This window comes from Ovis canadensis, chromosome 17, assembly GCF_042477335.2.
Source record: "Ovis canadensis isolate MfBH-ARS-UI-01 breed Bighorn chromosome 17, ARS-UI_OviCan_v2, whole genome shotgun sequence".
In the NCBI taxonomy this organism is placed as follows: domain Eukaryota; kingdom Metazoa; phylum Chordata; class Mammalia; order Artiodactyla; family Bovidae; genus Ovis; species Ovis canadensis.
In genome coordinates this window covers 28,450,394-28,474,377 of record NC_091261.1, presented here as the reverse complement: position 1 = coordinate 28,474,377, position 23,984 = coordinate 28,450,394, and the positions used below count along the sequence as shown (strand labels likewise).

General features: G+C 45.6%; 1 protein-coding gene across 1 annotated transcript in view; it reads right to left on the bottom strand.

Annotated features, from left to right (window-relative positions):
• SETD7 (SET domain containing 7, histone lysine methyltransferase) overlaps positions 1-21,832 on the bottom strand; it is a 50,500-nt gene extending 28,668 nt beyond the window's left edge. Inside the window, exons 1-3 of the mRNA XM_069557085.1 lie at positions 21,520-21,832; positions 20,681-20,813; positions 11,211-11,340 (exon numbers count right to left, since the gene is read on the bottom strand). Of these exons, the coding sequence (XP_069413186.1) occupies positions 11,211-11,340; positions 20,681-20,813; positions 21,520-21,549 (293 nt within the window). The 5' untranslated portion in view covers positions 21,550-21,832. The remainder of the gene's footprint in view (positions 1-11,210; positions 11,341-20,680; positions 20,814-21,519) is intronic.
• Positions 21,833-23,984: the final 2,152 nt, after the last annotated feature.

The window sequence follows — 23,984 nt, the reverse complement described above, 5'->3', positions numbered from 1 at the left end:
GTCATGTCTGACTCTTTGTGACCCCATGGACTGTAGCCTGCCAGGCTCCTCTATCCATGGAATTTTCCAGGCAAGAAGTTTGGGATGGGTCGCCATTTCCTATTCCAGGGGATCTTCCCAACCCAGGGATTGAACCCAGGTCTCCTGTTTTGCAGGCAGATTCTTTACCAGTGAGCCACTTGGAATACCATTTTAACTGGGTGGCCTGGATTTTTATTTGTTAAACCTGGCAACCCCATTGACTGAATTCTCAGTGGCATTCAAAATGTTACTGTGTGTGTTTGGGCAGAATTATCCCCTGACAGACTAGTCTGCCAATATTTCTTAGGTTTATGATGAAATCTACAAGGCATGGGTCTCAAGAATCAGTTAAACGATCATGCGGATTTGCACATATTTCCCCTGGTCATGTCCAGTAGCTTGTCTCCCCCTCCCTTACAGCAGAGCCCACCCTTATTAGTATCATAATCCTAAGAACAAACTGCTATTTCCTGTAGCTCAATAAACCTGAGATTCCCGAATGCAAAGTCTCAAGATTTTGGAGAGCAAAACTTACTGCATTGTTTTCCAGCCCCTGCCTGAGGAAACAGCTTAGCTTCCTTGGTAAATTTTTTTGATAACTTGGGTGGAATCTGATAACAAAATGGGACATGTTATCATAGGAACTGTGATCTCCAAGGCAATAAAAAATGTTAAGGCTCTGAAATCCTCTGTCACTGAGGAAATAAAATAAAAAAACTTCTTAGTCTGGTGTTAAAGGCACCACTTCTTTCTCTAACTTTTTCCTCCCGAAGAGGTTGGCAAACCGTAGCTGGCTGCCTGTTTTTGTAAATACAGTTTTACTGGAACGCGGCCACGAACATTCCTTTCCGTATCCTCTGTGGCTGCTCTCATATCACAACAGCGAGTTGAATAGTTGCAACAGAGGCCATATGTGGCCCCAAAGTCTAAAATATTATCTCCCCCTGGACAGAAAAGGTTTGCCCGACTTCTGCTCTAGAAGCCCCTGCTTACATTATTCACTGGCATCAAGCACACCTCTATGGATCTTAGCTTCTATACTCTGTTTTCCCTGGTTCTTCCCTTAAAATATATGTAACTAAACTTTAAAAATTCCTGAGGATGCCTTTAGGAAAAAAAAAAGTTATGGGTCATATTTGCCTTTTTATCATTCAAAACAAAAATAACTTTGGGAAAAGAATGAATATTCTCCAACCTCTGGTCTTTTTCTATTTAAAAGAAATAAACTATGAGAAAGTGGCATTATGTTGCACTCGATTGTTAGTATCTGGTCATATTTGAGAAGTAGCTATGGAGGGAAAACTTTCTAATCTTTCTTGCTGAAATGGCACAGAGAAGGGTGCCATTCTGTAAATGCTATAGAGAAGGGTGCTCATCACTGGCCTCCCTGGAGCCTACCCTTCAGCCACATGGAGCCCTGCTTCCGAAGGAGGCTACCTTGACCTCTGCAACCACAGTCACCGGAGCCTAGTCATGGCCTAGTACAGGATGTGCCACGTGTTATCCATGATCAGCTTATGGGTCCTATTTCTCTAAATAGATTGTAAGCCCTTTACAGGAACAAATCAGGCATTATGCATTTCTCCCCTCACACATAAACACAGCATATCTTCAAGCGCTGTTTCCTAAATGAAAGAGTGGAACTGGGATAGTCTTGCTCTGAGAAGAGACAATTGAGAGGGAACATAACCATGTTAAGAGTATTTCTCAAGTGCAGGGAGAATTTTTTTATATGAAGTGTATGTGCATTTAAAAAAGAAATCAACTATGAGAAAATGGCATTATCTGGTAGCCACTCAATTGCAAGTGAGGAAAGTTTCTTAAACTCTGCGGTTTATTTCTCCATTTGTAAACTGCAGCTACTCATGAGGCTATTCAGGATTACAAGGTTTAATACATAGCAAGTGCTCAGAAGATGTTAGGACATAATGGCTGCTTGAATAACAACTAATATTATTAGGCATGCACTTTCATTTATATGACGGTGAGCTTTTTACTGAGAAGCTTAGCTTAAAACAGCAGCACTAGGGAACTGGTTATGAGACACTGGAGTAGACAAAGAAATTAACAACACTGCTCTAGATTTACTTTTAAAAAAACCAGCTAGAAAGAGTCCTCTCTGGGGGAAGGATGGAATAAATGCTTCTTTAAGTGAAAAAAGTAAAACATATTCATTGTAAAATGAACAAACAAACATAAAGCAAATCAAACACTACAAAGATGTGGAAAGCAGAAACCCCCCGGACTCTTCCTCAGTTTGGCATATATCATTTAAGACTTTTTTCCATTAATACATTATGCATTTTCCAACCTTGCGTGGTTGCTGTTTTAACAAAAATGGGATCATACCATACCCAATGTTCTTGACTTGTATTTTCTTAAAATTTCTTTGAACACTTGGCAGATATTTTAGTATGTTAAGAAGCTACAAAAAAATGGTTTGATGTATCTGGTACCAGTACTTGAGTCAAATAACTTGAAAACATGGAGAAAATTTAAAAATCAGTTTTAATGAGATTTCTTTCTTCCCATATACACACAGACCATTTTTAATCTGTTTTATCAAAGCTCTTGTACTTAACTTTCCAGTATTAAGTTAAATGAGAAAACCTAACTTACAAAGAAATGAAAAAATTTTATGGCTGTTTACCTAGGCAGATACATCTGCAATCTATTCAACTATTTTTCACTGAAGAATTCTCTTTAGTATCTGAATACACAAAAGTGTTCTTAGGAGAGGAAACAGCTTTGGCTTTTCCTTCACATTTTGGGCTCTAGAAGGTTTGGGGGGCATAAGCTCTGCTCTCTCCAGCACCATGTTCCCTTCCTTCTGTCTGGTCCAGAACCTAGAGGTTCTGAGTATATACAGCATAGTGGCTATAATTAACAATACTTTTATACTCGAAAGTTGCTAAGAGAGTAGATCTTTTTTCTTGCCCATGCCGCATAGCTGTGGGCTCTCAGTTCCCTGACCAGGGATTGAACCTGGGCCTTGACAGTCAAAGTCTGGAATCTTAACCACTAGGCTACCAGGGAACCCCCAAGAGAGTTAGATCTTAAGCATTATCACCACACACACACACACAAAAGGCAATGATGTGGGGAAGTGGAGGTGTTATCTGATTGTGTGGAAAAAAATGCAGACACAGAGTAAAGGCAAAAAGCAGGGAGCTTCTGGGTTGGTGAGCTTGTGAAGACGCTGGGAGAGTGCTGCCCTTGGAGGGGGTCTGGGAGCCCCATGCCTCTTCCTCTTACTTTGCTCAATGCATCTCTTCCCTCTGGCTGTGTCTGAGTTTGGTTGCTAAGTCGTGTCTGACTCTTTGCGACCCCATGGACTGTTGCCCGCCAGGCTCCTCTGTCCATGGAATTTTCCAGGCAAGAATATTGGAGTGGGTTGCCATTTCCTGCTCCAGGGGATCTTCCCGACCCAGGGACTGAACCCAGATCTCCTGCATTGCAGGTGGATTCTTTACTGACTGGCTACCAGGGAAACCCGTTATAAAGGGTTATATCCTAAACTGAGTTATATCCTTTTTTTAACAGACTGGTGATCTAGTTTTTAAAAAATTACTAGTAGAGCTCCTTCTAGGTACCCTCCTAAGGTCATTACAGGTTTTTTCACTCAGTCTTCACAACTAGGAGAAGCTGATAATAATTATCCCCATTTTTCAAATGAGGAAACAAGTTTAGGGAGGCCAACTCGCTAAGGCAGGGCTCTTCTGAGGTGATTCCTCAGGAAAATCTCCCGTCAATGTGCCCAGCTCCCAAGTTGTTTAAGCTCCTACAAGAAAGTAACTGAATTCACCCCAGGACTCCTTTGAATTTTCCACAATTAAAGCTAATGAGTAACCTCAAGTAAAATGAAGGTGTGAAACAAGGACTGTCAGGATCAGAGCTTTTTTTTTTCCCCTTGGCATGTGGGATCTTAGTTCCCTGACCAGGGATTGAACCTGGGCTCCCTGCAGTGGAAGTGCGAAGCCTTAACCACTGGTCTGCCAGGGAAGTTTGGAGCTATATCCTCGCTTCCTGTGAGAGGAAGGGAGCAGGTTCAGGGAGGAGAGGGGTGGCTTCAGAATTGAACTCACCTTGGCTTGACTCTCAGCTCGAGCTTCTACCAATGAGGTCACCTCGGGCAGGTCACTTCACCTCTCTGTGCTTTAGTTTCTTCACAAGTAAAAAAGGACTATGAAACCTACTTCACAGATTGTTGTGAAGGCTGTGCCCAGTGCTGAACAAATGGCAGGTATTCCAAGTTCTCCATCTCATTCCCTCTCCCTTTCTTCTCATACATCACAAAACACTTTGCCTCAGTCAGAACTGTTCCTTAGAATACAGATGAATGTATTTGTGGAGCCTGGTTCCAACAAAAGCATCATAGAAGGGACTTTCGCCTTGTGTGGGAGGTTGGGATACATGACTTCAGAAGTCTGTTCCAACTCCAGTTTCTCTGAAATGCAACCAAGTGCTTTCTGAAAACCAAACAAAAGAACTCCTCTGCGGACCTGTCACCTGGAAAATATCACCCTTCTCAGTGGCTCATCAGATGGGCAGCTTCTCTTAAGTTATCTGGTCAGTGATTAACTACAAGGAGCCCTCTTAGCCAGATTCATTAGGAACAAATCAGCATCAGAAAATGACTTGGGCAGAGGAGGATGAAGTCATGGAGTAACAAATAATACTTTGAAATCTAATTGGCAGGTCAGGAGGAAGCATTAGTAATGTTAAAAAAAAACTGAATGAATTCACTTATCTCTATTTCATAATCAGGCTAAAAACCACATGATGTCCTAATATCACACAGCCCAAAGCCACTCTACATTGAAATATCTTTTTCTTGTAACTGTTCTAAGATTTCAAGAAGTTCTGCTAAATTGTCTTTACATCCACAAATCTTGGTTGAGATGAGAACAATTGGGACATTAAGATGTCCCAGAATCTGGGATTATTACTGTATAAAAATCAGAGATGTGTATATTGAAGCATTTTGCATACTAAACATTTTGTAATCCCCTACAGAACTCCAGCGAATTACTGGTGCCAGAGAGACTCCAGAACCACACCAACAAAGCCTCAAGATTCCTTTCTCCTCACCACATATATACCTTTGTGTCAGGACCAGAGCAGATGTTGCTGCTGCTGCTAAGTCACTTCAGTCGTGTCCGACTCTGTGTGACCCAACGGACAGCAGCCCACCAGGCTCCCCCATCCCTGGGATTCTCCAGGCAAGAACACTGGTGTGGGTTGCCATTTCCTTCTCCAATGCATTAAAGTAAAAAGTGAAAGTGAAGTCGTTTAGGGAGTCCCAATTACCTAATCTTAGGACAATCCTCTTCTTTCCATTAGAAAGGGGGGAAAATGGGGAACTGCTTGGTAGCCCAGTGGTTTAGGACTTGGTGCTTTCATGGTGGGGCTTGAGTTTAATCCCTGGTCAGGGAACTAAGATTCTGCAAGTAGCATGATGTGGCCCCACCCCCCCCCCCAAAAAAAAGGCTGGGGCGGGGGTGGGGGCGGGAGGGGCAGACTAGAAAACAACAGCTGCTTGAAAAGACAGTTTAAAAAATCAGGTCAGTTTTCTCATTCATTCCTCATTTGTGGGATAAACTATCTGGTTGGTCAGACTTTAGGTTTCTGACATAATAAGCCAGATTTAACTTAAGAAAAGACAGGTCAACTGTTTGTCAAGATCTCAAAGCTGGCGACAATTCTGAAGCCTCTGAAGCTAAGATAGCAGTAAAAATGTACATGTTGGCTATTTATACTGATTCAGATAGCTAGTTTCCGGTGTCTCAGACGGTAAAGAATCTGCCTGCAATGTAGTAGACCTGGGTTCAATCCCTGGGTTGGGAAGATTCCCTGGAAAAGGGAATGGTAACCCACTCCAGTATTCTTGCCTGTGAATTCCCATGGGCAGAGGAGCCTGGCAGGCTACAGTCCACAGGGTCAACATGACTGAAGCAACTGAGGATATTCACTTTTTACATTTCTGTATTTCTTGAAGTTCTTTTTTCCACCTAGTATTTGCTATCTATGTAATTTAAAATCAAAATAAAATATTCTGCTTCTATTCTTCCAGGCCATCTTTCCTGGCAATCTGCATATTTAAAATTCTTATTCAGATTTATCATATTCTGTGTAACGGGAAAAACTGATTCCAGACCTTTCTTGGTATAAGTTTTTATTTGTTTGAAACCGTCTCATAAATCATACACCCAGTCTACGGCACAGATTGTGGTGATGGTTTCATGAATGCAGACTATGCCAAATTCAAGTTGTGTACGTTAAACATGTACAGATTTTTGTATATGAATCATGCCTCAAGTTAAAAAAAAATCATACACCCAGGTTCAGGTTTTATATAAGATTAAAAATGCATCAAGCTAACTCTTCTGTCACTACCCTGGAATTTTCCAAACACAGGCTCCTGTAACTGCAAACAAAGCCTTTGATGGGGACATAAGCTAGTACTACAGGTTTGCACAACTTTAAAAAACTTTTTCAGAAACCTTTTGTTTCCTCAGTGGTTCTTTCCAAACCTTAATTTCACCCTTTTTGGAGGAATTTTTCCAGACTAACGCCTCCTGACTGCTAGTAAAAAACCTTGAATGCCCACTTTATTTTACTCAATACATCAGATCCCCCAAAATTGGAAGCAGTAATAGGGAGAGTAATTAATAAAGCAATGTAAACTAAGGTGCTGCTCCAGGTAGAAACTGACTTCTTTATGACCACTTCCTGCACCTCTCCATTAGATCTAATAGATTACATAGCATTTTATTTCAGTCATAAGACTCACTAATTTTTCCACAAATTCTTTTTTAATTTTAGTTTTAACTGGAGAATAATTACTCTATTATTACAGTATTGGGATGGTATCCGCCATACATTAACATGAATCAGTCATAGGCATACATACGCCCCTCCAGCCCGTCTCCTAAAGCACCCTCCCACCTCTCTCCCCATCGCCCGCTCCAAGTCATCACATTGCACCAGCTTTCAGTTCCCTGGATCATATAGCAAATTCCCCTTGACTGTCCACTTCACATACGGTAACGTATGTTGCAGGGCTACTCTCTCAAGTCACCCCACCTTTTCCCTCCCCCACCGTGACCATATATCTGTTCTTTCACAAATCCTTCTAATAGATGTCTCCTAATATGATCGTTATTGGGCTTAAGAAAGAAGGTTGATTATGATCTTTTGAGAACCTGTCACCACACGACTTCATCCCATGTCACAAAGGCAGTGAGACTGACCTTCTCCCCTCAAGGGATTACCTGCCACGTGCACAGGGCTAACAAGGGTGAGCTTTCCAGGTCCTTGCTAATACCATCATTCTTTGAGTCTCCCATTGGACCTAAGTCTCTTCAGGTGTTTGAGTGGTAGGTATAAAAATCAGTGAATTTGTGCCCCCAAAAGAAAAAAAGAAAAAAGTGAATTTCTTTCTATTCCTGAGATAGTTACTGACCTAATGCTTCAGCCTTACCTGGTGCTCCAGTTTGCCCTGGTCTGGACCCATAGGCAGATCGCTGCATTAGTAAGGCACACTGGAGGAACTGCATGAAGCTGGTCAGAGCTGGACGTGACTAGCTTGACAGAAGGAGGGATGCATCTGGAAGTCTCAAGGTCCCACTCAGCACCCCAGGCCTCATTCCTGGCACACTGGTTGGGAAACTTAGCCTAACTCTTGAGTACAGAGCAAGCCCATGTGCTCAGTCACTCTGTCATGTCAGACTCTTTGTGACCCCACAGACTCTAGCCCATCAAGCTCTTCTGTCCATGGAATTCTCCAGGCAAAAATACTGAAGCAGGTTGCCATTGTCAAGTAGATCCCCTGGGATCAAACCTAAGTCTCCTGTGCTGGCAGGTGGATTCCTTACCACTGAGCCACCTGGGAAGCCCAAAGCAAGCCCACAACCAACACTAAATTTAACCAAACCTGCTGGACTGTTTTCCCAGAGTCAATCAATTAATTAGGTATGACCTTTAAAGTAAGAGATTTAAAGCATTCTTTAAATACTTGTGTGTGTGTGTCTATGTGTGTGAGAATTCTACCCTCTTTTTCATCTCCTATGCTCATTCAGCAAGAACTTTTTTCCTAGTATCAAATTAAGAGAAAGTGCTATTAAGCATGGAAGATGAAACAGACACAGATTTTGCCCTCAAGGAAACCTCACTTCTGTAGGGGAAATAAGACTCATTTTGGGCTGCGCTTGTTGCTTGTGGGATCTCAGTCCCTAACCAGGGATTGAACCTGCACCCCGTGCACTGGAAGTGAGGAGTCTTAACCCCTGGACTGCCAGAGAAGTCCGTGGAAATAAGACATTCATATAAATATATATTTGTTGAATGAATAAAAGTATAACTGCATGAGGTAAACAGTGACACTTTCCAAAAAAGAGTTATAAATAAACTCTGTGGAAACAAGGCAGGAAAAATCTCCTTCTGGATGGCTTAAAGGGGTTGTGAGAGAGAAAAGCACTGATACCAAATCCAGTAAGAGGCCACTACAGGCTTTGGGTATCCACCAGGGCAGAAAAAAGGAAGGAGAATACTGATGAACATGAATAGTTTGGAAGCCAGTTTCTGCTAAAATGAGGTTGAGTGTGGGGCTGGGGACAATGGGAAAGAGAAGGTTGGAGTTAAAAGTTTACAAAAGTTCTCTGAGGCTTTTATTGCTTTCCTCACCCCTCCTTATTTGAGATAATTGAGAGCCTGAGGACGTATTAATATTTTTTTTAAAAAGCAACTCACTCCACCTACAGAAAAGGGATGGGATGCTGCTGGGTCACAAGCCAGTGTCTATGATCACCCTTCAGCTATCAGCTTAGACAATTTCTCTCCTGAAGGAATTTCAAGGTTTGTGGAAGCTTCAGCTTATTACCAATGTCAAGAATTTAGCAAGCGGTGCTATGTCTGATACTGAGCAGGACCCTGTGGGGCTCCTGGGCGGAAGACCTTTCTGTGCTCCCATTTCTTTGATTACGGGCAATAACCTTCATTCAGCCTCCATGACCTCCCCTGAGTTTCAAGGGGCAGATTCAAGCAGTTGTTAATTAGGGAAGGGAGGGGATGCAAGACCAGGGAGAAACAGTCCAGAGCAGCCTTGGGGCAAAGTCCTATTTTCCCATCAACAGATACAGGTGACAGACAATATCTTTGAGCCATTCTGCAGAGACTGAAACCCCCTCCAGGTGGGAGAAGTTAGCAATTAATGACAATATGCTGCCCACAAGCAATGTAGACCCCAGACCAGTTGGACCTGAAGGTTGACCATATGGACTCCTACTTATCTCACTGCCAACCCATCGGAAGAATATCTATGAGTTGGTCACTCCCTATTTGAACAATTAAGATAAAACGTGTCACTGTCTTCCCCAAGCTGGGACACTTGGTTTTGAGGGCATTAGCCCACTGTGTTCCCCTCTGTCTGGCAAAGCAATAAAGCTACTCTTTTCTAGTTCACCCAAAATTCTGTCTCCAAGATTTGATTTAGCACTGGTGTACAAAGCTGAGCTTTCAGGGTCTTGTCCCACAGAATTCTATAATCTGCTTTAGCTAAATCCACTTCTGGGGTCTTCCCTGGAAGTCCAGTGGTTAGGACTCTGAGCTTCCACTCAGGGGGACGTGGGTTGGATCCCTGTTCAGGGAACTAAGATCCCACATGCAGCCAAAAAAAATCCATTTCTGTATTACTCAGTCAAGTGGTATGAAAAGAGCCGGTTCTTCCGTGCCTCTGAATTCTTCTAATTGCTGGAGAAATTCACCCAGCCACTCCTCATTTCTGAAGATGACATGGCTTAAAAGTCACTACTGGCAAGCTGGGCCTGTGTAACCCATCTCTTTTGAAAGAGACTAGTCCTAGCTATTCCCACCTGTCTCAAGAGGGTGAAGAACTTCTGCCTCATGGTGTTCTCATACAGGAGGTGAAAGCAAAGTGAAAGAATCCTGCTGAGAAAAATATTTTAACTAGAGGGAGAACATAGGAAACACTATTACAACGTCAGCATTAAGGTATCACATGCAGTGTCTAGTCACCCCAAAGACAAGCGTTTACAACATTGGGCCTGGAGCTGGCCCTGCCTATGTTCACGCATCTTACTGTGTGAACCGTAATGACGGGGCTTTGAGGACCTCTGCTAAATATTCTCTTGACTAATCTCAGGAGGAGAGAGAATACGCTGAGAAAATGATGAAGCTGCAGGAGCAATGGGGTGGCTGAAGCTTCTTTCAGGAAATCAAGAAACTGGACCATGATATCTGAGAATGGGCTGAATGTAACAGAGTAAGTGTGCACTGCACTCGAAAAAGAGCGTGGGTCAGTCACTACTGGGATGGCACACACTGGTCCCTGATGAAGAACGATCCCCACTTGTGTAACTTTATGGAGACGCATTACCTGAACAAACAGGTGAAATCCATCAAAGACCCACCAACCTGTTTAAGATGAGGGCCCCTGAATCTGGCACGGCAGAGGGTGTCTTTGACAAGTGCACCCTCGGAGGTGAGATGGCAGAGCTGAGTCTCAGGCCATAGCCATGGTGGGGGGGTAACCAAGCAGGACCCTATGGGATCTTCCCGGGACAGACCCCTCCCTCATATCCTCTGCGGTAGCTCCCCTCTGAAGTACCTGGATAAACAGTACTGATGCACATTTCCCAAGTTGACTTACAGATGCTAAATCCCTCACCAAATGGAAGAAATGGACCCCGTGATGACCATGAGTGAGTAGCCCCCAGACTTACTGGCGCCTCTGGGTTGGTAAAGCTAACCCCCGTGACACCGCCCGTTATCTCACCATCAATCAGAGAATTGTACACAAGCTCATTACATATCCTGGGATGCCCCGGCCTTACCTTGTCTTTAAAAATGCTTTCCTGAAACCCGTGCCGGAGTGTAACAGGCAGCACTAGGTGCCCTGGCCTGCTTGCTTGGTGCCCTGCACAAAACACTTTCCTTCTCCACCCCCTGGTGTCAGCAGACTGGCTTCACTGTGTGCAGGCCACTTGAGTTCTGTAACAGGGGCTGAATTCCCTGGGCCCCAAAGCAGTACACGCATGTTGGGCTTACCCTGACCTTTTCTATACATTGTACTAAAATACTGAAATCCTCTCATTCATATCATTCTTCCAAATAGTTTGGTACCTACCTCCTACCCCCAAAATGAAACAAAACCAAACCGTGAGTGCTACCTGCCATCAAAGAAGAAGAACTTGCCCCGTCCATTCTTTTCTCCGTGAATGAAGTTGCCCTCGAATCTGTCCGTGGAGGAGTAGGTGACTGTGCAGAAGCCGTGAGGCAACCCATCGTCGTCCAGGTGCCCTGGGAAAGGAAAACACGAGGCAAACCTTAACATCTTCCATGCTCCCCCACCCTCAGGTCTGTGCTTAGGCGCTGCCAGCAAGTGCCCTGAGCAGCCTGGGGGTCCCTTCCTTGCTCAGGGAAGGGCGAATGCCAAGCTTTCTCAGCCTGTATCAGCACCATCAATTCCAGTCAGATACTCTTTCAAAAGGACGGGTCCACGATAGAGCACCTTAGACACATGTAAGAATAAGAACCCAAACCACACTCATATTTTACTAGGGACTGAAAGCTATTCTCAATAACAACATCTGCAGTGTGAGTTTCAGTTGATTCAGTACCAAACCGCATGGTACTCCTCAGGTTTGGAATTAATGCCCCTGAATGGCCATGCTTAACCGAAATGTGGTTGAGAGGGCACATGTGTGATGTGATTCTAGAACCAAGCACAACGCACTTTTATACACCATTATATGGCTGTGGTTTTTCCAGTGGTCATGTATGGATGTGACAGTTGGACCATAAAGAAAGCTGAGCGTAGAAGAATTGATGCTTTTGAGCTGTGGAAAAGACTCTTGAGAGTCCCTTGGACTGCAAGGAGATCCAACCAGTCCATCCTAAGGGAGATCAGTCCTGGGTGTTCATTGGAAGGACTGATGTTGAAGCTGAAACTCCGATACTCTGGCTACCTGATGTGAAGAGCTGACTCACTGGAGAAGACCCTGATGCTGGGAGGGATTGGGGGCAGGAGGAGAAGGGGAAGACAGAGGATGAGATGGCTGGATGGCATCACCGACTCAGTAGACATGGGTTTGGGTGGACTCCAGGAGTTGGTGATGGACAGGGAGGCCTGGCGTGCTGCAGTTCATGGGGTCACAAAGAGTCAGACATGACTGAGTGACTGAACTGAACTGATACGGTCTGATGTGGAGCTCTGCTGGCCAAGCACCCTCTGAAAACCCCCCTGTTCTTTGTTATCTTCTGACAACAAGAGCTCGACCCACCTAGTCTCTACAACTGCCCTAACGTCAGCACCTCATTGTACAAACACACAAACTCAGAGTCCTTCTAAGCTTGAACTTAAGCTTAACATTGAACTTACTGCTTTACCTTATAAAAATCTTTCAGCTTTCAATGTTCAGTAATAACCTTGTCATATACCTTCTGCCCATTGGGTTCAGAGGGTTTGTCCTTTAAAGGTAGCCAGAAGTATCCACATGACCATTTAGGCAGTGATTTTGAACATCAGTAGCCATGATTACACTGTGATCTTTAAATTGCTGGTTCTTCTCGTGTCACCAACTGGTATATTTTAACATTTATGTTTCCAGTCAACATTTAGGTTTCTTATTATTATCCACATATTTCACAAAACCCAGGAGTCACCTCCTTGGTGTCTCCCCAGTCATTTTGCTGAGCTAATTTTGCAGAGGTGGGTTGAAAATAAAGGCAGCAGTTAATCTGCTGACTTTTTCCTGGGTTAATGACCTGAGCCATGGATGAAAAGGTATAAAATAATGAAATACTGTGCAATGCAAGGACATTAAACACATAAATATGGCTTCCAGATGGCTCACAGACATTAAAAAAAAAAAAGGAACACAGACCATAACACCACAATGAATGCTTTACTCTCCTAAAATAATTTCTTTTAAAGTGATAAAAGAATATCATCCCTTAGAAGGGATAGTAAGCAAGCACTCTTATGAAGAACAGAAAAACCTGTTTATTTGTATTATTGATTACATAAACATAAAATACAAATGAACAAAGATGGTTTTATTGCTATATCTCATTCTGTATAGAATGAATTACCTAGAATATATCACAAGAAAACATGGCTATTTAAATAAATCACAATCAATAAGGATCCTTTTCTCTTAACACATTTTTTTCCTTCACCAAGGGCCAGGAGGTTAATGATTAGGAGGGAACCAGGCCACATTTGCTTCCTTGCTCAAAAACTGTATGTGACATGATTCAATGACACTTGAATCATATGATATAATTTGGACAATTATTTTCTAAATATCTACTGATGACATTTTTCTCATTGAAATAAATTAAATCTTTTTCTTTTTTCATAAAAAACCCACTCAGTGTGTAGTTAAAAGCTTTTTTTAATGAAATGTTGCTCAGATCAAATTAAATTTAGCTGTTAGCATTCCTACGAATGTAGCACCCCACTTTTGATTTAGGTATAACTATCAGAATAACCATTTTAGCCTTATATTGAAGTACCTACTAATTTGTTGAAAATGCTTTCTCCATATAAAACAGGTCACATATTTCAGACATTATAAAACTAATGTTTGATGAAATTAGTGACTCTGCCTCGTTTTTTTTTTTTTTTAATATATTTAAAAAATTTATTTGGCCATGCTGTCTTAGCTGTAGCATGTGGGATCTAGTAATAGTTTCCTGACCAAGGATCAAAACTGGGCCCCTTGTGTTGGGAACACAGAGTCACTGGACCACTGTGGAAGTCCCTATTCTACTTTGGATCAAGAGAAGTATTATGATAAATATGAACACTAAGGGGAAAAAAAACCGCAATGTAAATTCATTTCCACTTTTCCTCAGTTGCAATGGTCCTGTCCTATTTCTGAGCAAAACATTGCAGGTGCACCCTCAGCAGTGGCATTTAGATATTAGAGAAAATTGGAAGCATCACAGAACACAATAAAAACACCTGAGGGACAGTCCTGAATCCTACTGAGATGAAAGCGGTAACATCAACCACGCTCCATGAAGGATGCTTGCCTCTGTGCAGGCCAGTGGAGAGAAGTCCCATTGCTTTCTTAGTCTCTAGGGAGAAAGGAACAGAGGGGCTGCTGAATGATGGCCATTTTTCTGATGATACCACGTGTCTAGGAAGAAGGCTGGGATGGGTGACCCTTTATTGCCTTTCCAAAGCTGTTCAGGTTGCGTGCTCGTGCTGCAAGAAATCTCTGAAATCGCCTTCTATCAGATCACAGCAGGGTCCCGTGGTTGGCTTGTCTGTTCTCTTCTCATCCTTCCAAAAGCAGGACGATGTGATCAATGACCAGGATGTGATCAATGACCAGGATCAATGAAAAGGAGCTAAAAGTTAATACGGCTTATGATCATTCAAGACTTCCATCCTGAATATTTAATAGCCTGGGGTGGTGTTTCTGGCAGCAGAACTTTATGTTTAAAACAACACCCACAACCAAAACAATAACAGTTAAGAGACTTTCCAAGAAAAGAAATGTCAGGAAGAGAAGAGGCTGGGTTGCTATGACCTCACATCTCCTACCAACTAGTGCTACAGGAGCTTCTGGTACAACTCTTGTTCCAAAGCCATTTGGACAATTAGATCATGTACTATTTATCTTGCCAGTAAGTCAATTTAACGGAGAGGGAGACTGAAACACAGAGATGAAAAAAACATCTGTATACCTACTATGCATCAGGCACTGAGTTATGTAATTTCCTATTATCAAAATTAAACCTCACAACCATCCCTTGAATTCCAGTCTTACAGATGAGAAAGTCATCTTATTGCCCAAGAAGCACATTAACAGCTACCCTGAAGGAGCTAATGGATGCTAAGAACTCCTTCCCCCACTCCTTCAATCCTGGGATAAGAGCAAACTGGCAGGGTATCCTTTCCTGCCAATGGCAGAAGTGGTGACCTCTAAAGAGAGGTGATCTCACGTCCCAGGCAGAGAAATGGAAGAGGCCTTCAGAGTTAAGAGAGTTCTCACAGCACCAGCATATCCTGATGGCAAATGCCTGTCTCGTCCACGTGTCACCCAACGCAAAGAGCAACACTAGTCCTGCCTGCTCGGATCGGGGTCAGCCTGTGCAATGTGCCAAGTCAGCCGACAGCCTTCCAGGCCAGTTCCCACTCAACAGAGGTTGAGGGCCAGACCCAAACAAGGAAAACCCGCTTGAACGGCAGCTGTGTGTTGCGAGAGCAGCCCCAGCTCTTGTGTTGTATATCTGTCTGCAGCACGGTGTTCAAATATTGACAGAAGTTAGAGAAAGGGGAAAAAAAGGAACCGTCTCACAAATCTACTTTTTCACTTTGCTCTCAAGATCATTATCTACTGAACAGACAGAAGTTCAATTTTTTTTCCCCCTCGGGTTCCTTCAGAGTTTTTTTCCTGAACCTGATGAGAGCGAGGGCTGTATTTTATGCAGTGATGGTTCCTCTCAGCAGAGGAAATTCCCTCTGGATCAGACACTGTGCTGCTTACAGCCGCAGGCTTTCTCACAGGAGATCTGAGTGTGTATGTGTGCGTGTGTGTGAGAGAGAGAGAGAAAGAGAGAGTGTGTGTGTGTTCCTCTCAGAACCAAAGACCCTTACATGCATTGTTGGTTTTGTAGAACAGAATTATTTTTAAAAAGGTAATAATCATTAAAAAGGCAAACTTATTCTGTTTAGTGCAAGAATGTGCCTTCATGATGAAGCACTTATGCTTGTGGTTAAAAACACAATTTGATTTTTGAAAGTCATCCTTTGCAAAAGCTCAGGTATTAGTTGTGAGGGTCATAGTTTTAATGTGAGGCCCACATACAAAGGGTGTTACCAGAACACCTCACCTGTATTCTTCCCAAGTTCAAAGCATCAGCAGTCTTGTTAGAGACAGGTAGGATAAGTGATTAGAAGGACAGTTAAAAATACTCTTAATATTTGAGAGAGCAGCATGGAAGCATGGGACTTCCCATGGTGGCTCAGACGGTAAAGAATCCACCAGCAATGTGGAAGACCTGGGTTCAATCCCTGGATCGGGAAGATCCCCTGAAAGAGGGCATGGCAACCCACTGCAGTATTCTTGCCTGGAGAATTCCATGGCAGGCTACAAGTTCATGGGGTCGAAAACAATCAGACCCGACTGAGTGACTAAGCACACACACAGCATGGGAGCATATACATTAACATATGTAAGACAGAGAGCAAATAGAAATTCGCTGTATGACTCAGGGAACTCAAACCTGGGCTCTGTCATGACCTAGAGGGGTGCGAAAGGGTGGGAGGTGGGGGGGGAGGTTTAAGACGGAAGGGATACGTGTACACCTATGGCTAATTCATTTTGATGTATGGCAGAAATCAAACCAATATTGTAAGGCAATCATCAATCAATTAAAAATAAATATATTTTAAGGGGGAAAAAATCCTCTTACTATTTGAGGGGACTGGGGCAGTGAGACACGGAGATTCTTGTTTTCATTCTGGCTTCTTCGTTCTAGTGATGCTGCTCTTTCCCCTCTTTTGCTTCCTCCATGTCGCCTTTATGCTTCCAGGCCTGTCTGATTTTTCCTGCCCTCATAACTGCTACTTCAAAGAGCCTTCTAGATGATCGCTTCACCTGCTCCCCACTGCCTGTTCATCCTCCCAGAGCAGAGCGCCCATCCTTCCACTCTGAGCTCTAAAGAGCTTCTAGGACAGTTCACGGTCTGGGCCTGTGACAAGACTCCGTTCCTGTGTTACCCTCCACTTTTCTCCTCCTCGACTTTCTGTTATAGTAGAAGCCAGTGGTTGTCTCTGAATGTGCCTGCAATAATTCCACTCTCCCCCTCTCTTTTTTCTTTTCCTTTTTTGTTTTGGTGCACCTGGGTTAACATTTGATTAGCTGAAATTCCTTGATGATACTAATGAATCATACATAAGTCCCCTTCTTTGCAGGATGATACTAGTCTTATTGAATTTTGCCAACCTAATTAGAGAAAACCTTTATCTCAGCATTTGCATTTGTATTTATTTAGTGAAGTTGTTTCTTTTCAAATGCTTGTTGGTCATTTGTTTTCTTTTTCCCTGTGAATTGTTGTTTTGTTCCACACCTCTTTTTTCTCACAAAGTGCCTCTTTTAACTGGACTTAATTCCACACCAGCTCTTGGGGAATTCCTTCCCCAGCTACTTCCATAAGCTGCATGCAATTCCCACTTGCTCTCAACCACCATCACTCATCTGATTAGATATGATATATTTATTTCAAATTACATTAGGGACCACCTTATATTCATCTTTGTGTCTACTGGCAGGCAAAGAAATAGATGTAATAAAAAAAAAATTCTATTCCCAAAGCTAAACATCACCCTTCGCTGAACCAATGAGTCTCAAAGAAAAAAAACCACAGCAAGGGGACTTCCTTGGCCGTCCAGTGGTTGAGACTCTGCGCTTCCAATGCCAAGGGCATGGATTCGATCCCTTGTAGGAACTAAGATCCCGCATGCTGTGCAGTGCAGAGAAGAAAACCTTTAAAATAATAATAATATAAAAGAATAAAACCCACAGCGGGAGCTCAGGTGATGTTTGCAGGCCTGCTGAGGCCCAGGGCAGCCTTCCCATGGAAGCACAGCCAACATCATAAACAGAAACTCCCTCCCCTCCACCCACCTGCCCTCAGGGATTCCTCCACCAGAGCTTAGAACTCCAGCTAAGCTGCAGTTCCACCCTAACAGAGAGGCAACTAAAAGATACGACGATCAACACTCAAACTTCAGTCCTGAAGAGACCAGTTTCTTCCCCAGAGTAAATTTCCAAGGAGGAAGAAAAAGGATGTCGCTGGCAGAGGCTATAAGTTGAATTCTCTTTCCCCAAATATATTTTTTTCTGAAAGTCACTGAACTCTTTCAGAACCAGTCTCTAAAGAGTGACACTGATAAAGAAGGACACTGACACAACCTTTAACTGTTGCTTTCAAACTCAGCTACCAACTGTTTCCTATATGTGACTGGCTCATTAAGAAATAAAAAATAAGAAGGGTGGAGGAAGACTATCTGGAGAAGCGAATGGCAATCCACTCTGGTATTCTTGCCTGGAGAATTCCATGGACAGAGGAGCCTGGCAGGCTACAGTCCGTGGGGTTGCCAAGAGTCAGACATGACTGAGCAATTCACACACACACACAGGGAGACAATGTAGTATGGTGGAGCAGGGTTCTGGGGTCCCAGCCTGTCCCCTGCATGGCTGAGGGTCCTTGGATCAGTTCTTAACTCCTCTAAGCCTCAGTTTCCTCCTCTGTAAAATTAGGACAGTATGAGTACCCACATCATGAGACTGAACGCATAATGTGTGTGTGAAACACTTAGCACAGAGCCTGCACATGGTAAGAACTAAATAATTAGAGCAAGAATGATAGCTAAGACAATGAAATTACAGAGAACACATGCTCTATATATGGACAGAGGTAGGTTAGCTGGTTCTTCAACACCAAGATGCTCAGACTAGCCTTTTACCAGTCCCCCGTGCGTGCGTTAGATCTTGACACTATTACAGACAGCACTTTAAAAGGCCAGGAATGGCTGGAAAAAAGCCTACTTATACACATGCATGCTCTAGACACTGTGTGAGTCAGAGCCTTGTGCGCCTCTAAGGACTTAAAGACTCTGGGTTACTTTGTTTACTGTTGGTATTACTGAGTAACCATGTGTCCTGGATTGCTCCAGACATTCAAGGTTTAAGCCAGTTGTGCCAGCATAAGTATTAAATAGTGACCCTTCTCAAGTATATTCTGACTTTGGATATAATGTCTATTAACATACCCCCACATTCTATATAACAGAAACTTCCTTGCTTATATAAAGAAGTTTCTCTGCTTCCACCCATTGAGCAAACTCAAAAGCATCGATGTATTTCTAAAGTGGCTTGTTCACATTCTGCAAGGAGCCTGGGACTGTGGACAACTGAGTCTTAGGTTTCCAAACAGCTTCAAAGGGTAAGGTAGTTTAACCTTGGGAGCACTACCTGTGATCAAGGGTTTGCATTATTTTTACGAGTCTAAGTAAACTTTGAAGAATGAGAGCAAGTCCTAACAATATGAGAGTAGCATTTTTCAATTATCTTTCATAACATGAAGGCATAGGTAGTCAATAATTTAAAGAAGATTACCAATCAACGTCTTTGGGCCCCAGGAAGTTCCAGCATTGGCTTTACTTAGAGAGAAATAGTTCAGGGCATTGTGAATTTAAAACAAAACCAACACTCTCTGAAGCACGATAAAGAAAGAAGTTTCAACACTTACATGAAGACAACTTTTAGAGAATTCAAAAATATTATCCAACTTAGTCTCTCCCTAAGACCTTGGGAGCATTGCAAACGGAGTCAATTATGTTGATATAAAAATTGTTTTTTTTTCCTCCCAAAGTAGCAGTAACTGCATTCTCATGAGTCTGTAAGCCTTGTCACTTTGTTTTTCTTTACCATTTCTAAGAACTTGTTTATACAAATTAGATAGAAAGCAGATTCAACCAAAAGCTAAAAAATGTTTACTTAGCTGTTTGGTTAAAATATTCTGGAATAATACCACGCAACACTGCAAAACATCACGACGTACCGTCCAGGGTAGAATCATAGAAATAAATAACGCTAACGTGTATTTTCCAGTATTCACTGTTACAAAATCATAACGTCTCAGGATACAAACAACTAGATTGTATAACGTCCCCACCTCGTTTTTTTAGAACTAGCCAAAAAAAAAAAAGAAAAAAGAAAAAAGAGGTGGAGAAACTCAGCAAAACAAAGTGGCGAGAAAAGTCGGGGGAGGGGCGCTGGAAGCGAAGGGGCGGAGAAACACGACACAGAGGCGGTGATATCACCCACAGCCAACTGCATGGAATTCAGAAAGTTAAGTGTCACCCAGCAATTTGGGTCCGGGCTTGCGGGGCGCCTGCACAGTGTGGCGGCGGCAGCCGCCGGGGAAGCAGGAAGGGGGAGGGGCGGTGTGGCCGAGTGCGCTCCGGGGCAGCGGAGGCCAGGTCGGCGTGCGTTCAAGCCCCGGGTCCGGAGCCTTGTCCCCGGCCCTGCAATGATTTCATCTTTTCGGAGGAGCGACCGCCCGAGCCGCGGCTGCCACGTGCCTGGTCCAGCCCTGTGCGCTGCGCCGGGGGACGGACCCGGACGCGACCGCGGTCACCGCGGATCGCAGCGGCAAGCCGAACGAAAGGGCTGGCGCCGGGAGAGGGGCTCAGGATTGCTCCGCCGAGATCGCCAGCGGCGGCGGGGGAGGGGGCCCGGGGGGGTCTGTCCTCCTGCGCACCTCCATCCCCCATCCCCGAAAAGGGGAAGGCCGGAGTGCCGGGCAGGTTTTGTAACTCCGAGGGCGGATGCAGGCGGTGGCCGGGCAGGATGGAGCAGCCGTGCCCCTCTCCCGACCCCCCGGGGACCCCGGCCCCGCTGAGCCCGGTTCCCGGCCTGCGCCCCGCCGCTCAGTGCGCGTCGCCGGTGGCGTGGCCGTGGCCGTCCGGCCCCTGCGCGAACCCGGCCACCCGCGTAGGGGACGGTGGCGGCCGCTGGGGGCCCGCAGCCGCGCCGGTCGCAGCCCGCCACTCCTTCCGCGTCCCGTGCCCCCTCCGGCGCCTCCTCCCGGGGCCCCGCAGAGATGCTTGTACCTTCCACCGCCTCCTCCACCATCTCATCGTCGCTATCCATGGCGGCTGGGGACCCTGCCCAGCTCGGGGCCGCGCGGCTGCCTCGCGTCCCTCCGGGTGCTCGCGGCGGCTGAGCGAGCGCTGGGGCTGAACCCTGCGAGTTTGGAGGAGGAGGAAGAGGAGGAGCAGTCGGGGCTGGCTCGCACTGCCTCCCCCTACAGCCCTTTCAATTCCTTGGCCTTAAGCTGCTCCGTCGGCAGCCGTCCCTCCTCCCCTTCGCCCACTGGCCCCCTTGCCTCCCAGGCTCCGGGGTGCCGCGGTGGCCGCCGCCGCCGCCGCTGCAACTTTCTCCTGTAATACCCCCTCTTTGTTATCGAGCAGCTGATCCGCTGACATCACCCAGCGCCGGTGCGCTCCCTCCCTCGCTGATTGACAGTTCCCTGTCCCTTCCCAGAAGTAAGGCTCCTTAAAACGAAAGGCGCTCCCGGTCCGCGCTGGCTCTGCGCCCCACCCCTCCAGTCCCCCGGCCCATTACGGGTTTAGCTTTTGCTTCTGCGAGGTTGGGTGCGCTCCGAGCGCTCTCCTCGCGGCACTTGGGACCTCCGGGTAGCCACCCTTGGGGGTGGGGAGGGCTCAGAATGCTCGACCTCCAACTATGCCAGGGACCCCTTGGAAGTCCGCGTTCAGTGCTCGCCAGCCGTAGCAGCCCTCCCCTCCCCGCCCCGGCTCCTCCGGACAGCCTCCAAAGAGCCGGGCAAGCTCAGGCAGCGTTCCTGATACTCCAGCGCCTCAACTTCCTCTCGCCCTCGCCCCCACTTCATCCCGTTTGCCACCCGGAGCTGCACGAGTGCGGCACGCACGGGAGCGCAGGTGTCCCCGCGTTGCAGCATCACATCCGCGAGCAGGTTTCCCAGGCGCCAGGGGGTGACATCCAGCCCGGATGCCGCCGGACTGCGGCTCCCACCCTAGCGCGCTGCGTCCCCACCCTCCTCGGGACCATCAGGCGTGTCGTCTCGAGTGATTCAGAGCTTCAGCAAATCCAAATGGCAGCGGGCTCTTTATCAGGCAGGAAATAAGCCGCGCGGAAGGCCTGGCAGGTCCCTCCTCGCGGTGGTGGTAACGGAAAAGGAGCCACCGAGTGGAGCTCCCGAGGAAGGACCCTCCGTCTGGCGCGCCTCCTCCTGTCGCCTCCCGCCCAGTACGTGTGATGTCCCCAGCCGTCTCTTGGTTTCTCCAAGTGCCAGCCCTTCACAGATTCCTGCTCTTGAAGTGTAGAACATCACGGGGCCCCCGCTTCCCGGCCCCGCCACTTAGTGTCATTACGGCGTTGCCTCTTACAGGTGGCGGTAAAGGGCGGCTGTAAATAGCTGGTTAAATGGATGCAAATGTACACAATGTACCGTGGAATTACCGGGTGCCGCTCTGGGCATCTGCCAAGAACAGCTACTGCACGCAGCGGGCGAGGGCGGGGAGCGGAGAGGAGGGAGCAGAGAAAGTTGTTCTGTTTTGTTTTCTGAACCACGAATGAGACTTTGCGGATTTCGGAGTACTTCCAGTACCCGGGAGACCACGTCTTGTTTTGGGGCTTTGTGCTTAAATGCCAGGTATATATATATTTTTTAATCGAGTACTGTGTTTCTTCTTAAACTCAGTTTTTATTCGGTGAAAAAGAGCACAATGTTAGGGACATTTGTCTCAGCACTGCCAGAAATTTCAGTCTGTTTTGGCTGAGAAAGAGAGGGAAGGCCCCTGAGCCAGGGGTTAAGAAGGTTGTGTCCTGGTGATGCTCACCTGCAGAAGGGCTTGGGCAAGCCACCTTTTCACAGCTTGAATTCCTCCCCTAGGAGATAAGAGGCTTAGGCTACACTGGTATCAGGTCTGCCAGCTCAGGCTAGACTGATCAGAGGTCCTTCAGCCTAGTCTATACTTTTCTAAAGTCTTCTGGCTTAAATATAACCTTCTTAAAGTCCTCCAGGGCAGACACCTGGGCTCCAAAGCTACACAAAGAACCAGTTTCTGCAGTGGAAGATGAAAGAGCCACTTTGGATTACACCATTTTCAGACATGAACTGCAGAAATAGGATTTTATTTCTGATATTAAAAAAATAAAACCATCAGGTACTGAGCTTGGTCAAGCACTAGTTTTGAGTTGTATGATTTTTTTTTTTCTTATTTTCCCTTTTAAAACATATCATCTCCTCTCTTACATATTAAACACTGATGCACAAAAACACACAGATACTCATCTTCTTCAGTTTCCAGTTTATTTTCCGGGGGTGGTGGGGGGAAAGATGCTGAAAGCTAAAGGAAACACAAATAATTTATTTATTTAGTCAAAGGGGGTTGAAACAGGGGCATAGTAGGTTAAAAGAAATCTTCCCTCAAAACACACAGGGCGAGTCAACTGAGACCCAAGTTCCAGGTGGGTGGTGGGGGGTGTGGTGGGGGGAGGGGAAGGAATCATGTTGCAAGTGTCCACAGCTTGAGGCTTATAAGGAGGATGTCTAACTGCCCCTTGGTGCTGGGAGGTTTTCCCAACTCCCATCACTTCAGCAGACCTCATCTGGATGTAAGGGGGGTGGGAGTGGGGGGGAAGCAACCAGGGTCTTCCTGCTAAAACCTCCCTCAGGTTTGCACAGGAGGCAGGCAGCACCCAGGGCCCAGTCCCAAGCCCTCCCTGCCCCACTCCTGCCTACTGGCTCTGGGCCCAAAGTTTAGGCAAAATGTTTTGATGACTCCCCTAAGAGCCATTTGCATTTTAACACCTCGTTCCGTGTGTTTTCAATCCCCTTCTCTAGACTGACTGATTCTTCTTTCTAGCCTCAGAACCCAGCACAGTGCCCAGTACAGAAGGGAGGTTAAGCCTTGTCCGTGATGGTTGTGCAAAGAGGAATAGTCTGCTTTATACAAACAGCGCTGAGCCTTTCTCATACACTGGATCCTCTTCCTGTGTTTGCTAAAATGCTGTGTTCTTAGTTCGAGTTTGAAGAGCATTTTTGAGTTGTTCTACTTTCCCACATCTACTGGCCCCAGATCTGCTTCCATTGCATTCTTTCCCACAGTTTTCTTCATTGAGAGCTCATTTCATAAACCCTCTTTCCACTTGGCTTCCCGCCAGCCTCCTCTGCCATACTCTGTCCCCACCAATGTGGTCATGGGCTAGAAAATCAATCATTGAGCTCTTAATCACAGTGCTGGGCGGCAGCAGCAGCAGCCAGGCTCAGTGCCTCACTCAGCAGATCCCAACGCGCCAGAACAAGCCCGACCGGGGAGGAATGGCTGGCTCGGAACAACCATCGACCAGGCCTGGGGGTTGGGTTGGGGA